Consider the following 14,226-nt stretch of genomic DNA (forward strand, 5'->3'; position numbering starts at 1 on the left):
TCCCCCACCCCACAACGAACTGTATACACGCACAAACACAGTCACACTTAGCTCTCTCTATGCAGTAAAGCATTTCCAGCCCAAAGGTTGAAACAAAACCTGGTCCAGATAGCTCTGCCACTGACCACCATAAAGCCCAGGACTGTGATATGGGTTGATGTCCCCTTTCATTTGTTTGCTCTTCCCTTCCTGCAAGAATCTGCCTTCTGTGCATAGCATGATGGGAGCTTTGATTTCACTTTAGGTCATTTATTGAGAAATCTAGGCGAAGCTCAAAGGTCATAGTGCAGGATACCAATGTTGAAAAGAGTAAAAGCAAGGACAAGATAAATTAAGAAGTGATTAGCTGACACTAAACCTTAGTTTTAAAAGTCGTCAGATTATCGATGGAAGTGGAGGACAGAATTCTATCTTTAGTCATATGCTATTCCTCGGGGTTCCATTGGTTTTTGGCCAGACAGCCCCGTGGAAATTCCAGGTGCATGTTTATATCTTGGATGGAAAAAGAGAGGGAAGTTCAGATGACCAATGACCATGAAGTTATCAAGAAAGTAGAGACAAGAAAGTTATGATAAAATTAGAAATAATGGAGGCTGGAGGTGATGAGATGGGTGTTTAACAGATGACAAGCTTTCTCCTTGGAATAAATACAAAGACATGACCAGCAAGTCTGTCAACATCTGAAATGAGGAAAGATGTATTAATGTTAGATCCTTCATCAGAATTCGAGAAGCCTTTTCTTGAACTTGTTCAAGTTGTAGGAGATGTTGGAACAGTCACTTCATAGAGAAACACTGTGCTAACCTGCAATCTACTTTGCTACAGCTTTATTTTCATCTCCTCCCCAGTAAAAACTAAAACAGTTTAATTTTCAGGTATGTAGAAACACATTTAATAATGCTGACAGTAAACATGTCCTAAAGGCACAGTTTTATCTAAAGATTAGGCTTATCCAGAATAGAAAACTCCAAGCTTGATATACAAGTTACTACTAGTGATCACCTAAACCACTTTTTTAAAAAAAGATAAACATCCTCAGGTCACCAAACTCTTTGTGCATTGCTACAAAAAGGACAACTTGTAAACTCAGCATGTGATACAATACAGCAATCTATTGAACAGGTCAGGTAATGTCATAAACTACAAGAGCAAAGGTCAAACCGTTTGTTCACATCTGCTGTTCCTCAAGATGTGTCGTTACCCTAAACACACTCCAGCTTATGTTCTTTTTATAACAATAGCAGATCCCCAGTCTTGTCTGGAGTACAGTTGTGATGTTTCGCTGCCAATCTGGCCTGTCTCTTTAAAGTCATGCTCAAGTACTCCCTGTGGAGATCCAAATATTTATGGATGATGGTAAATTTATTGAAAATTTCTTGCTTGTAAATTTCTTGCTTTTGATTTAAGACTCCTGGGCATATTACAATGCTTAGCTTTCTTCTTTTTTTTTAAAGATTGTTTCACATCCATAGCACATGGATGTGACTGATGTGTACTGGCTGCAACACTTACATATATACACCAGTAAATCTTCATTGTGCCCTTCATTGTACGTTGAAGATGCATTGTTTTATAAGGGCAACCAACAACAATAACTTTCATCCATATAGTGCCTTTAACATGGTAAAATACCCCAAGGCAGGAGCAACATATACCACACATTATAGTATTCTGCTGCAACAGTAGAGTTGCATGCAGTTTTGTGTGTTGTGTTAAGGCCAACAATACCTAATTGTTGTGCATTTTGGTAGTTAATTTGTTAGGCAGATCCATAGTCCAGTTTTATCAATTCTATTACAAATACAAAAATGTTTCGCCTACCACACATTTTTGTCCTTCATACTTCAAACGTCAAACTTGGTCATCACATTTTTCTGTATGCAAATTTTGCATCACAATTGTACTTGATTGTATCAATTTAATTTTATGAAACTGCTCGTAACTAAGCGAATAAGGAACTTACTAACTGGCACATAGCAAACAGGAAACTGAAAAAAACTATTTAGCGAAAGTGGATTGCCAACAAAACACTGCTAAAAGATAACTCTAAACCAATCAATTCAGCCCAAGAGTTTTGCAACGTTGATTTGAGCCAGCACCTTGAATTGTCCTCCAACTAATTTATAGCTAACAGTAAATCATATCACATAAAAAGCTCATAAAAATTAACCAATTCTGCACAAAATACTTGTTTTTATTCATACATTTGTCTCTATTATGTCATAAATCCCTGGAAAATGTTTTCTCAGAGATGCTTACTCTGTTACAAGCCTGAATAATTGATTCAAGCTTGAATTATTGGTTTGGGTTTTGTTTGCAATTTTTGTCCATAACTGTTATGGTTTATTGTAATTGGCTGTCTGTCTGTGTCAATTCAGGCAAGACTTCCTCTCGTCATTTTAGTTCCAGGTTGCACTTAGGGCTCCCTCCCTTTTGAGTCTAATGAAATTCAAATAGGAGCATAATGAGTCTCAGGTTAGTGGGGCGGGATGCAGAAATTAGTAACTGAGACGGGCAAATCCTTTTTAATATTTTGAACTTGACAATTTGTAACTGAACTAAATGAGTTTTATTGTTGCTTTGGTAATTATTTGTGCAATAGGTCTTGAGCCCCAAGGATGGACAAAGTGACCTTTATCCTTTTTACTACCGACATTAGATTTGAAAACAGTTGAATCCTGATCGGTCCATAACTAATTTAACAAAGAATGTTCTGCTTTAATCAGATGAATCTTGATAAACAGGATATACATACCATGGACTAATGGTTTATGCAGAATAAATTGCAGACGGGTGCTACCTACATAATTAATGAACAACATAGTATTTTAAATTATATTGTTCAATGTACAAATAGGTTATTCTCTGTTATATTATTATAATAATATAACTTACTTTATATTTGTTGAACAATCTTTAGAATTTAAATACACATTTCCTATTTCCTCCCAAATATATCTTTCTTTCTTAAGGCAGCTAGTCATTAGATTTCCATCGTTGCTGGCTATTTCCTGGTACTCACTGAAATAGATATTCTTCATGTGCGAGTCTAAACAGAGTGCATGCAGGTTGTTAAACTATGAGAGGCATCAGAGACAAGCCTGATCTAGCCCTTCCATTTGTTAATACTGTCACATTTTCCATTGATATTAAGTAGATAGAAATCTGGAGTGAGGACTCTTGCAATGATTTTAAAGTGAATCTTCGTGCCAATCTCAAATCAGATGCCTCCATAAAGGCGAGGGGGTTCATTTTCACTTTTGATCCAAGGCAGGCGACTGATGGTTATAGATGTGTTGCCCCATTGTACACCCCACCTGATCTTCCTTTCTACTGAAGTTGATTCACAATAACCAGTTTTCCACCCATTGTCCAGTGAAAATGACCCTTTGGGGTCTTCCTTGCCTGTGTGGTTAAGAATATAACCTCACAGCCATTGGAGAAGCTGCAGTTTTTACTTTTCATGATTCCAATCCCGCACCAATGTGGTCGACTCTCAAATGCCCTTCATAGTGGCCAAGCAAATCACTCAATTGCATTAAAACCACTACAGCACTCCTGAAAAGGCCCACCGCCACCACCACCACCACATTATAAGAAAACTGGGTAATAAGTGCCAGCCTTGCCACTGGTGGTCACAATAAAAGAAAATGTTTGAATGACAATTAGCTGCGGTTAGCTGTGTATTTACCTGAGGATATTGTACTCTGTAGGGAGGATAATACTTGTTCTATTTTATCTATCTCTATGGAAATCTGCTTATCAATGTAATTTGGGATGTGTCACAGTGTTTGGTGCATTAACCACTGCACTCCACTCTTTTCTCCAACAGATTTCAGTACAGAGGTCAAGACTCATTCAGATGCACCCCTCCCATTGAGTCAAAAAGCTGAGATAATCTTACCGTCTCCTGCTGCAAGTTTATCAAACAGTGAACTTTCCATATCAGAACATCACCAAAAGAGGTTTGCTACACAATCCTTGGATCTCAACAGTGATTTGCTACATTCAGGAGTCGCTTGTTTACCAGGTACCCTCTATTCCAATCAAATTGTCAGCATTAAATGAAAAAGCACAGATACATAGGGTTAAATTTTCTGGCGGGGCATCAGGACCCTGACGTCAGGACGATATGGCCGTCCCAAGCCCACACACATTTTAAGGGTGGCCGCAAGTGCAACCTTCTGGGAGGTTTGGCCACCTCTGCGTTTGCTGACGAATTAAGGATGGTGGGCAGGTTCCCGAGGTGGGAGGCCCAATTAGAAAGCCCCACAGCACAGGCTGGCTGGCAGTCCCACCAGGATCGAGGATTGTTGCTGCTGCAGGTAGGGGAGTGTGAAGGCGCCTTGGGTTTGAGCCACTCTCTGCACAGTTCTGAAAAGTTAAAAATAAAGAGTGGCCACAGCTGTCAGACCATCATTGTGGATGAGGGAACCTCTCCACAGGATTATTTGTGACTGTGGCTGTGGTCCTCTGATCCATGTGGCTCCGTGATGGCGACTCCAGGATGGGAGAAGTCATAGGATGTGTCGATGGCCCCCTGGACTGCCTCTGGGAGGCTGCCTGCAGGCAATTGCCAGGTTTCGGCCTCAGAAGGAGGCCTGTCCCAGAGGTGACACTAATTTTCCCCCAAGTGGGCATTTAATTGTCCTAGTTAGCTACCTGCTTCTGTTGGGCAGCTAACTGGTGCCAGTTTGACCCCGCCTCTGGCAGGAACATGTCGAGGAGGTGACCCAAAGCACTATTTTCTCATTTTGTTCCATCACGCCTCCTAACCCGCTTCCGCAGGACTGGGAAAATTCAGCCATAATTATACTTCAGAATTGCAGCATAATAACATGTTCAGAATAATGTGCAAAACATTGGAGGCATTGTTTTCTAAAAAAATGCTATTTTGGAGCCGGAAGTTCTCAGGCCCAATTCTTTAAGTCTCCTAGTCATATAAGATCTCTTGTAATATAAAGAAATTCAACAAACACCTGGAAAATCAGTTAATAGATTACTGGACTCTGATGATTCTTGAAAAGCAAATATTACTATGCAATAAAACTATTCAAAATGCATTCAATTGCTGCAGCCCAATAGTTGAAATGTGCTCCTAAATATTTGAAACCTGCCAACTATCAACCAGTCATTCTGACATGTGAAAACTTTTAGAAACAATAATCCGGGACAAAATTAATTGGCATTTGGAAAAGTGTGGACTAACTAATGAAAGTCAGCATAGATTTGTTAAAGGAAATCGTGTTTGACCAACTTGATCAAGTTCTTTGCTGAAGTAATGGAGAGAGTTGATGAGGGTAATGTGGTTGATGTTGTGTATGTATTATGTATATGGACTTGCAAAAGGCATTTGCCAACTATCATACGATAGACCTGTTCGCAAAATTAAGAGACATGGGATTAAAGGGACAGTGACTATGTGTATACATTATTGGATATGGGACAGAAAGCAGAGAATAGTGGTGAATGCTTGTTTTTCAGACTGGAGAAAGCTATAGAGTGATATTCCCCAAGGTCAATATTAGGACTATAGCTCTTTTTAATGTATATTAATGACCTAGACTTGGATATACAGGGAATAATTTCAAAGTTTGCGGATGACACAAAACTCAAAAATGGAATAAACAATGAGAAGGATAGTAACGGATATCAGGAGGATGTAGACACACTGGTAAAATGGGAAGGCACAAGAGAGATGAAATTTAACACAGAAGTGTGAAGTGGTACATATTTGTCAGAAGAATGAGGACAAGCAATATGAACTAATAATAATATTTTAAAGGGAGTTCAGGAACAGAGAGACTTGGTGGTGTACGTACACAAATCTTTGAAGGTGGCAGGGCAAGTTGAGAAGGCAGTTAGAAAGCACATAGGATTCTTAGTTTTATTAATAGAGGAATAGAGTACAGAAGCAAGGAAGTGATGCTAAACCTTTATCACACACTGGTTAGGCATCAGCTGGAGTATTGTGTTCAATTCTGCGCACCATACTTTAGGAAGTTTGTCACAGTCTTAGAGAGGGTGTAGAAAAGATTTATGAGAATGGTAGAAAGGGTGAGGGACTCCAGTTATATGGTGAGACTGGAGAAGCTGGGGCTGCTTCCTTAGAGCAGAGAAGGTTAAGAGGAGATTTGATAGTGGTGTTCAAAATCATGAATGGTTTTGATAGAGTAAATAGAGAGAAACTGACAGTAGCTAGATAATGTAGATTTAAGGTGATTGGCAAAAGAACTGGGTGGCATGAGGAAACATTTTTTCTCACAATGAGTTATTATGATCTGGAATGCATTGCTTGAAAGGGTGGTGGAAGCCATGGTGGGATGAGGCCCTTAAGTGGCCAATAATTCACCACTTAAGGGCCTCAATTCGTCTCTGGGTGGGAAAGCCGACCTCCCTGCTCTGGCTGAATTGAAGGTAGTAAGGAAGGTGACAGTGACTCCTCGGCTGGGCCTCCCCTCTTGATTCTATGGCAACCCCCTGTCTCCCAGCCTACTCCCAAGGGAAAAATTAAATTCTGCCCAGGGAGTGGGATTAATTGGACAGCTCTACCAAAGAGTCAGCACAGGCAAGATGGGCTGAATGGCCTCCTTCTGTACTGTATCTTTTTTTATATGATTGTATGATATGCTGTGTGCAGGGTGCATGCATTTTTGGATGGTTAAATCTCAAAGAAGCGAAATGCAGGCTGAAGATCTTGTTGGTAGTGGTAACGTGACTGGAGAAAGAGCAAGTCAGCAATAGCCTTGACTTGATGGTGCTGGAATAGAATAGATTGACCATTGTTATGCAGCGATATCATGAACAACCTCCACCACTTTCCTTATCACAGGCAGCCTTCTATAGTGGGCAAATAACACTAACCATTCGCCATTACCGTAGGAGATACAAGGCGTCGTCTGTAATCTACTGAAGGTGCTGACTATTCCAGGGAGTTCAATAAATTCTTTCTCTTTAAAAAGCTCTGCTGATTTCAGCCAAAATTGGATCTTCAAGCAGCTTCAATAAGTTGTTTGAACCTGTTTGAAGTGCAATTACCTTAGTGATCAGATTCAGGATACGACTGCCAACATGCAAAAGAGACAGTTGCTAAATGAAGAATATCTGTTTTATTTTTTAAAAAATACAAAGTGACTCCTGACAACGCAGCAGCCCGCTGACATCATCAGAGTGCTCCAAGCTGTACACATGTGCAAACGGTATCCTGCGCTGAGTGAGATGCTGCACATGTGCATCCTACGGTTGGCCAGGATTAATTGGCACAAGCGTGGGAAAATGTCATCAGCTACTCGGTCCCCTCGCCTGCTTCCTCCCGCTCAGCCACTCTCTCCTGCCCCACTGGCCGCTCTCCCCCATCAGCCACTCACTCCAGGCCTCGACGCTCTGTCCCACTCTCCCCTCCTCCCCATCGGTCACTTCCCCCCCACAGCCGCTCGCTCCAGACCTTATCACTGCTCTCCCCCACTCCCCTTGGCTCATTATTCCCCACTCCTCGCTTCCCGGGCCCCCCCGCCACCACCCTGCTCTCCGGCTGCTCGCTCCCCGTTTCCCCCCCACCCCCAGAGTCTAGCTCCAGGCCACGCCACTTCCCTCCTCTCAGCCACTCGTTACGGCACCCTGTCACCCCTCGTGGCCCACCTTGCTTCTTTGGGTGGCGCGTGGAGAACGATCGAACGTGGGAGCAAGTGGCCGAGAGTAGAGAAGTGACACGACCTAGAGCTAGTGGCTGGGGTTGGGGCGGGGGGGCGGGTGGAAGCAGGGAGTGAGTGGCTGGAGAGCGGGGTGGCGGGAAACAAGGAGTGGGGAACAATTGGCTGAAGGGAGGGGGAAGGGGGGAGCAGTGGCAAGGTCTGGAGCGAGTGGCTGAGTGAGTGGTGGGGGAGGGGGGGAACGGCGAGGCTATAGCGAGTATGAATGTGTGGATTGGGAGATTGCGGAATGGAGGTAAGGTGGGGGGGTGGGGTGGGGCAGAAATACACAGAGTTATTTCCTCCATAAACGTCACAGTGTAAATGTTGACTTTACCATCCCCTAGAAAGTTGCTTTAAATTCCAAATTTCAATGGCAGTATCATACCAGAGATCTTCTGTTTTTGTCAAAAAAAAAAATCAAAACAGTTGAGCAGGAGACATCCATGAAATGATACAAATGAAGCAATGGCAGGAGAGAGCGGGGTACTGTTGGGGGTGGGATGGAGGTGGCAATGGCAACCTTTGAGGGGATTTTCAGGTTGAAGTTGTTTTTCTGTGATAAATTGAGCAGCGCCATCTTTAATCCTGACAGTAGCCTGAACGTCGCAGACAGTGACGTTCCAGTGGAAGAGGCTTCGTTTGCGCATGTGCTAGTACTGCGCCACCTAGTGGTTGTGTTGTCAGTAAACGCAGCCAAAAGAATATGTGGGTTACTTACCTTGTTAGTGTTAATATCGACTGCCTTTAGTAGATAAATCACATTAACACCTGCTATAAACCATTAGGGCTGTTATGGATTACTTATGCTAGCATATTGAGATAATTTTTAAAATTTGATATTGAGTAGCTCAGTACCTTCCATATTCATTGGAAAATACATGTAGAAGCTAGTCGCATTATATGTGTAGAAAATAGCACATAACTAAAGAAGGTCAAGCCACAAATGAGTTAGGAACTTGAAAAGTTAACAATTTACTTTTATGGATACTGGAATCTTCTCCTTTGGGCATCATTGCAGACATGGAGAAGCTTCTCACTCTGTGATTGGGATTTGCATTATAAGTGCATGTGTTCTATATATGCTGGAAATATATCTTTGATGCAATACAGTATTAAGCAAAGTGATTTAATAAAAGAGCTGGATGAATGAAGTACAAGAACTTATTAAGTAATTTTACATTCTTTAATAATTTCAGGAAACAGGGATAAGGCAGGGAGAGCTGTCTTACAAGTCTGCAGTGATAACAGGTTTTTGCAGAGTCAAACCTTCACCAGTGATGATCTTGCCAGACTACTCCTGTACTTCTGCAACATTCCCAGGTGAAACTTCCATCAGTATTGTTGCTTGACAACAGGGAGGCATTTCAAATTTTGAGGAAACACACATTTTTCAGCTCCTATTTCACTTTTGCAAAAATAAAACCTAGTCCCGTGGAGCAGAGTGCAAGCAGACTGATGTGTTTAATAGCATGAAAATTACATCTAGTCATAACAGTGCGAATGTGTTGGCCAGCCAGAAAAATCCAGCTCCACTCAGACTTGGCTAAACTGTTCAGACCAGGCAGGAAACAAGCTGTAATCAACTTGGCTGGATTTGAATTCTTGCTTAAAAAAGAATGTTCTGTGGTTTAAGAAGCTTGGTGCTGAAACGATGAGAAGCTCAAAGCTGAGGCATTTTCTCACTTGTGCTGTTGAGTTAGAACTCAGCACTTTAAGTGCTTGGTTCTGAGGATCACAGAATGGGGTCATAATGATAATGCTACTGGACTAGTAATCCAAAGGCTCGGACTAATGCTGCAAAGACATGAGTTCAAATCACACCATAAAACCTGGAATAAAAAAGCTAGTCACATTAATGATGATCATGAAACTACTGGATTTTTGTAAAAACCCATCTGGTTCACTAAAATCTGCTGTCCTTCCCTGGTCTGGTCTATGTGAGACTCCAGACCCACAGCAATGTGGTTGACTCTTAACTGCCCTCTGAGATGGCCCAGCAAGCCACTCAGTTATGTCAAACCGCTGGAGAAAAGTCAAATAAGAATAAAATGAGAAGGACCAGCCGGAAACAACAAAGGCACACTTTGCCCAGTCGACCCTACAAAGCCCTTACGAACATTTGAGGACCTGTGCCAAAATTGGGAGAGCCATCCCACAATATCCTGACATAGTCATACTTAGCAAATCATACCTTAATGCCAATGTCCCAGACTCCTGCATCACCATTCCGAGATATGTCCTGTCCCATTGGCAGGACAGACCAGCCAGAGATGCTGGTACAGTGGTATACAGTCGGAAGGGAGTTAGCCTAGGAGTCCTCACATTGACTCCACACCTCATGAAGCCTTATGGAATCAGGTCAAACATGAACATGGAAACCACCTGCTGATTAGCATCTACTGCCCTCCCTCAACTAAAGAGTCAATACTCCTTCATGTTGAACACCACTTCGAAGCAGCACTGAGGGGAGCAAGGGCACAGTGCGTACTCTGGGTGGGAGACTTCAATGTCCATCAGCAAGAGTGGCTTGGTAGCACCATTACTGGCTGAGTCCTAAAGGACATATCTGCTTGACTGGGCCTGTGGCAGGTGGTGAGAGAACTAACGAGAGGGAATAACTACTTGACCTCGTCCTCACCAATCTGCCTGCCACAGATGCATCTGTCCATGACAGTATTGGTAGGACTGACCACCCAACAGTCCTTGTGGAGACCAAGTCCCATATTCACAATGAGGATACCCTCCATCGTGTTGTGTGACACGACCACTGTGCTAAATGGGATAGGCTCAGAACAGATCTAGCAGCTTAAAAATTGGCATCCACAAGGCACTGTGGACCATCAGAGGCAGCAGAACTGTATTCACCCACAATCTGTAACCTCATGACCTGGCATATCCTACGCTGTACCATCATATCAAGCCGGTTTAATGTGGGATGCAGGAGAGCATGACAGGAGCAGTACGAGGCATACTTCAAAATGAGATGCCAACCTGGTGAAGCTACAACATATGACTACCTGCATGCTAAACAACAGAAGCAGCATGTTATAGACAGAGCTAAGCGACCCCACGACCAGCAGACTAGATCAAAGCTCTGCAGTTCTGCCACATCCAGTCATGAATGGTGGTGGACAATTGAACAACTAATGGGAGGAAGAGGCTCAATAAGCATTCCCATCCTCAACGATGGAGGAGCCCAGCACATCAGTGCAAAAGACAAGGCTGAAGCATTTGCACCCATTCTCAGCCAGAAGTGCCAAGTGGATGATCCCTCTCGGCCTCCTCCTAAGCATCACAGATGCCAGTCTTCAGCCAATTCAATTTACTCCATTTGATATCAAGAAGCAGCTGATGGCAATGAATATAGCAAAAGCTATGGACTCTGACAACATCCTGGCTGAGGACTTATGCTTGGGAACTAGTCATGCCCCTGTTCCAGTACAGCAGCTACAACACTGGCATCTATCTGGCAATGTGGAAAATTGCCCAGGTATGTCCTGTCCACAAAAAGCAGGACAAATCCAATCCGGCCAAATATTGCCCCATCAGTCTACTCTCGATCATCAGCAAAGTGATGGAAGGTGTCATTGACAATGCTATCAAGCAGCACTTACTCACCCAGAACTTGCTCGCCGATGCTTAGTTTGGGTTCTGCCAGGGCCACTCGGCTCCAGACCTCATTACAGCCATGGTCCAAACATGGCTGAGTTCGAGAGGTGAGGTGAGAGTGATTGCTCTTGCCATCAAGGCAACACTTGACCGAGTATGGCATCAAGGATTCCTAGTAAAACTGAAATCAATGGGACAAAAGCAAAATACTGCGAATGTTGGAAATCTGAAATAACAACAGAAAATGCTGGAAATACTCAGCAGGTCAGGCAGCATCTGTGAAGAGAAAAACAGTGTTAATGGGCTGGATTTTATTCCGGCAATGGGAATCCCAGCGGCATGCTGGAAGGTGGGGGGAGATCCCCACCAAGATGCTCCATTGGCCCTCTACCAGCTATTTCAAACAGGCAGGCAATTAACTGCCCGCCATCGGGAATGCTTTCCTGAGCTCCTGTCTCCAGAGCTGCTGGCCAATCGAAGGCCTGGCAACTGGGAGCAGTAGCCACTGCTTGCACTGCAAGAGGCCCTGCAGTACAAAGAGAGGCAAGGTAAATGAGGTTGAAGTTACTGAGACCATTCAGGCAGGCCCCAGCAACCGGGTGGGACACGGGGGTTAGTGACAGTATGGGGTGTCTTCACAGGGTGGGGCAGCAATCGTTGCCAGGAGGGGGGGGGTGTTGTCTGGGAGCCCTGGATTGCCCCCAAAGGAGGGACCCTCCCGACTTTGCTAGGAGGCTATCAGACCTGGCAGCATCACCACGCAGCAGCGGGTCCCTCCGCCTTCAATTAATTGAAGTCCTTGGCCTTCCCCGCCCTGGACTAGATTCAACGGGCACTCCACCCACCCCTTCCCTTGCAATTTTATGGGCCCCTCCGCTTCCGTTCCTCTCCCTATGGGGCCCATAAAATTCAGTGTAATGTTTCAGGTCTGTGTTCAGATGAAAGGTCCCAGACCTGAAATAGTTTCACAGTTGCTGCTTGACTTGCTGAATATTTCCAGCATTTTCTGTTTGAAGTTAGTGGGAATTGGGGGAAAACTCTCCACTGATTGGAGTCATACCTAGCACAAAGGAAGATGCTTTTGGTTGTCGGAGGCCAATTATCGCACCCTCAGGACATCACTGCAGGAGTTCCTCAGGGTAGTGTCCTAGGCCCAACCATCTTCAGCTGCTTCATCAACAAATTTCCCTCTTTCATAAGGTCCCTACGTGGGGATGTTCGCTGATGGTTGTATTGTGTTTAGTACCATTCGTGACTCCTCAGATACTGTAGCAGTCCGTGCTCACATGCAGCAAGATCTGGACAACATTCAGGCATAGGTTGATAAATGACAAATAACATTCATGCCACACAAGTGTCAGGCAGTGACCATCTCCAACCACTGAACATCAACATCCGGGGGTTTACCGTTGACCAGAAACTTAACTGGACCAGCGATATAAATACTGTAGCTATAAGAGCAGGTCAGAGGCTGGGAATTCTGCAGCAAGTAACTCATCTCCTGTTTCCCCGATGCCTGTCCACCATCTACAAGGCACAAGTCAGGAGTGAGCGGTGGAATACTCTCCACTTGCCTGGATGGATACAGCTCTAACAACACTCAAGAAGCTCAAGACCATCCAGGACAAAGCAGTCTGCTTGATCGGCATCCCAACCACAATTTTCAACATTCACTCTCTCCATCACCAGCATACAGTGGCAGCAGTATGTACCATCTACAAGATGCACTGCAGCAAGTCCCCAAGGCTCCTTAGACAGCACTTTCCAAACCCACGACCTCTACCACCTAGAAGGACAGGGGCAACAGATGCATGGGAACACCACTACCTGCAATTTCCCCTCCAACTCACACACCACCCTGACTTGGAACTATACTGCTGTTTTCTTACTGTCGCTGGGTCAAAATCCTGGAACTCCCTCTTTAACAGCACTGTGGGTGTACCTACACCAGATGGGCTGTAGCAGTTTAAGATGGTTGCTCAACACTACCTTCTCAAGGGCAATTAGGGATGGGCAATAAATGTTGGCCTAGCCAGCGACACCCATATCCCATTAACAAATAAGCTTGCAGCCAGGTTGAACTACCTGAAAATATTAAACTGTTTGTGTACTAAATATGATTTCTGGGACATGGTGGGGAATCAGTACTGCAAGGGGTAGTGAGTGGCAGAATGGGGTTGTCCTATACAGTAATCTGTGTTTTGTTCATTTCATTCAGTTACAGACAAAATGGTCTTTGTAAATTCGAGTCAAACTGATCCAGAAAAATAATAAAATTGTATTGATCCTGGTGTACCAACTTCATTCTGTACCTTTCTATAAATGTCCAGCTGTTCCAATTATCTGCTGTTATCTGTGCAGTATGACAGTAAAAAGAAATCAACATTGACTGTTTAGTACTGCCACCTACTGGCAGTAAAGATATAATTTGTAATGTCGTTCACTCACCATTAGAAAGAAAAGACTTGCCTTTATAAATGCTTTGCACAAGCTCAGGACGTTCCAAAACACTTTAAAACCAATTGAGTATCATCACTCTTGTAATGAAGGGCAATATGGCAGCCAATTTGCACACAGTAAAATTCCTCAAACAACATTGTGATAATGATCAGATAATTTTTTTAGTGATGTTTGTTGAGGGGTAAATTCTGGCCAGGACACTGGGGAGAACTCCCTTGCTTTTCTTTGACATATTGGCCGCGACAGATTAACGTCTCATCTGAGACACCTCTGACATTGCAGCACTCCCTCAGTACGGCAGTGAAGTGTCAGCCTGGATGTTTTTCACCAGTTCCTGGAGTGGGACTTGAAACCAACCTTCTAGCTCAGAGATGAAAGATACACCAGAGGCCATAAAGTAGCCTCCCATAACCTCTCCAAACATTCAATATGATACTTTTAAGTAGCAAGTGATTTTTTTTTAAAT

The 14,226-nt window shown here is 43.6% G+C and overlaps 1 protein-coding gene across 3 annotated transcripts in view; it reads left to right on the forward strand.

Moving 5' to 3' along the window:
• The window catches only part of LOC137378062 (pleckstrin homology domain-containing family G member 4B-like), a 186,210-nt gene that overhangs the window by 88,142 nt on the left and 83,842 nt on the right, over positions 1-14,226 (forward strand). For all 3 annotated transcript variants that reach the window (XM_068048123.1, XM_068048124.1, XM_068048125.1), the window contains exons 4-5: positions 3,833-4,030; positions 8,888-9,011. In XM_068048123.1, coding sequence (XP_067904224.1) covers positions 3,833-4,030; positions 8,888-9,011 — 322 coding nt within the window. The remainder of the gene's footprint in view (positions 1-3,832; positions 4,031-8,887; positions 9,012-14,226) is intronic.

Source organism: Heterodontus francisci, chromosome 16 (genome assembly GCF_036365525.1).
Source record: "Heterodontus francisci isolate sHetFra1 chromosome 16, sHetFra1.hap1, whole genome shotgun sequence".
Classification (NCBI taxonomy): domain Eukaryota; kingdom Metazoa; phylum Chordata; class Chondrichthyes; order Heterodontiformes; family Heterodontidae; genus Heterodontus; species Heterodontus francisci.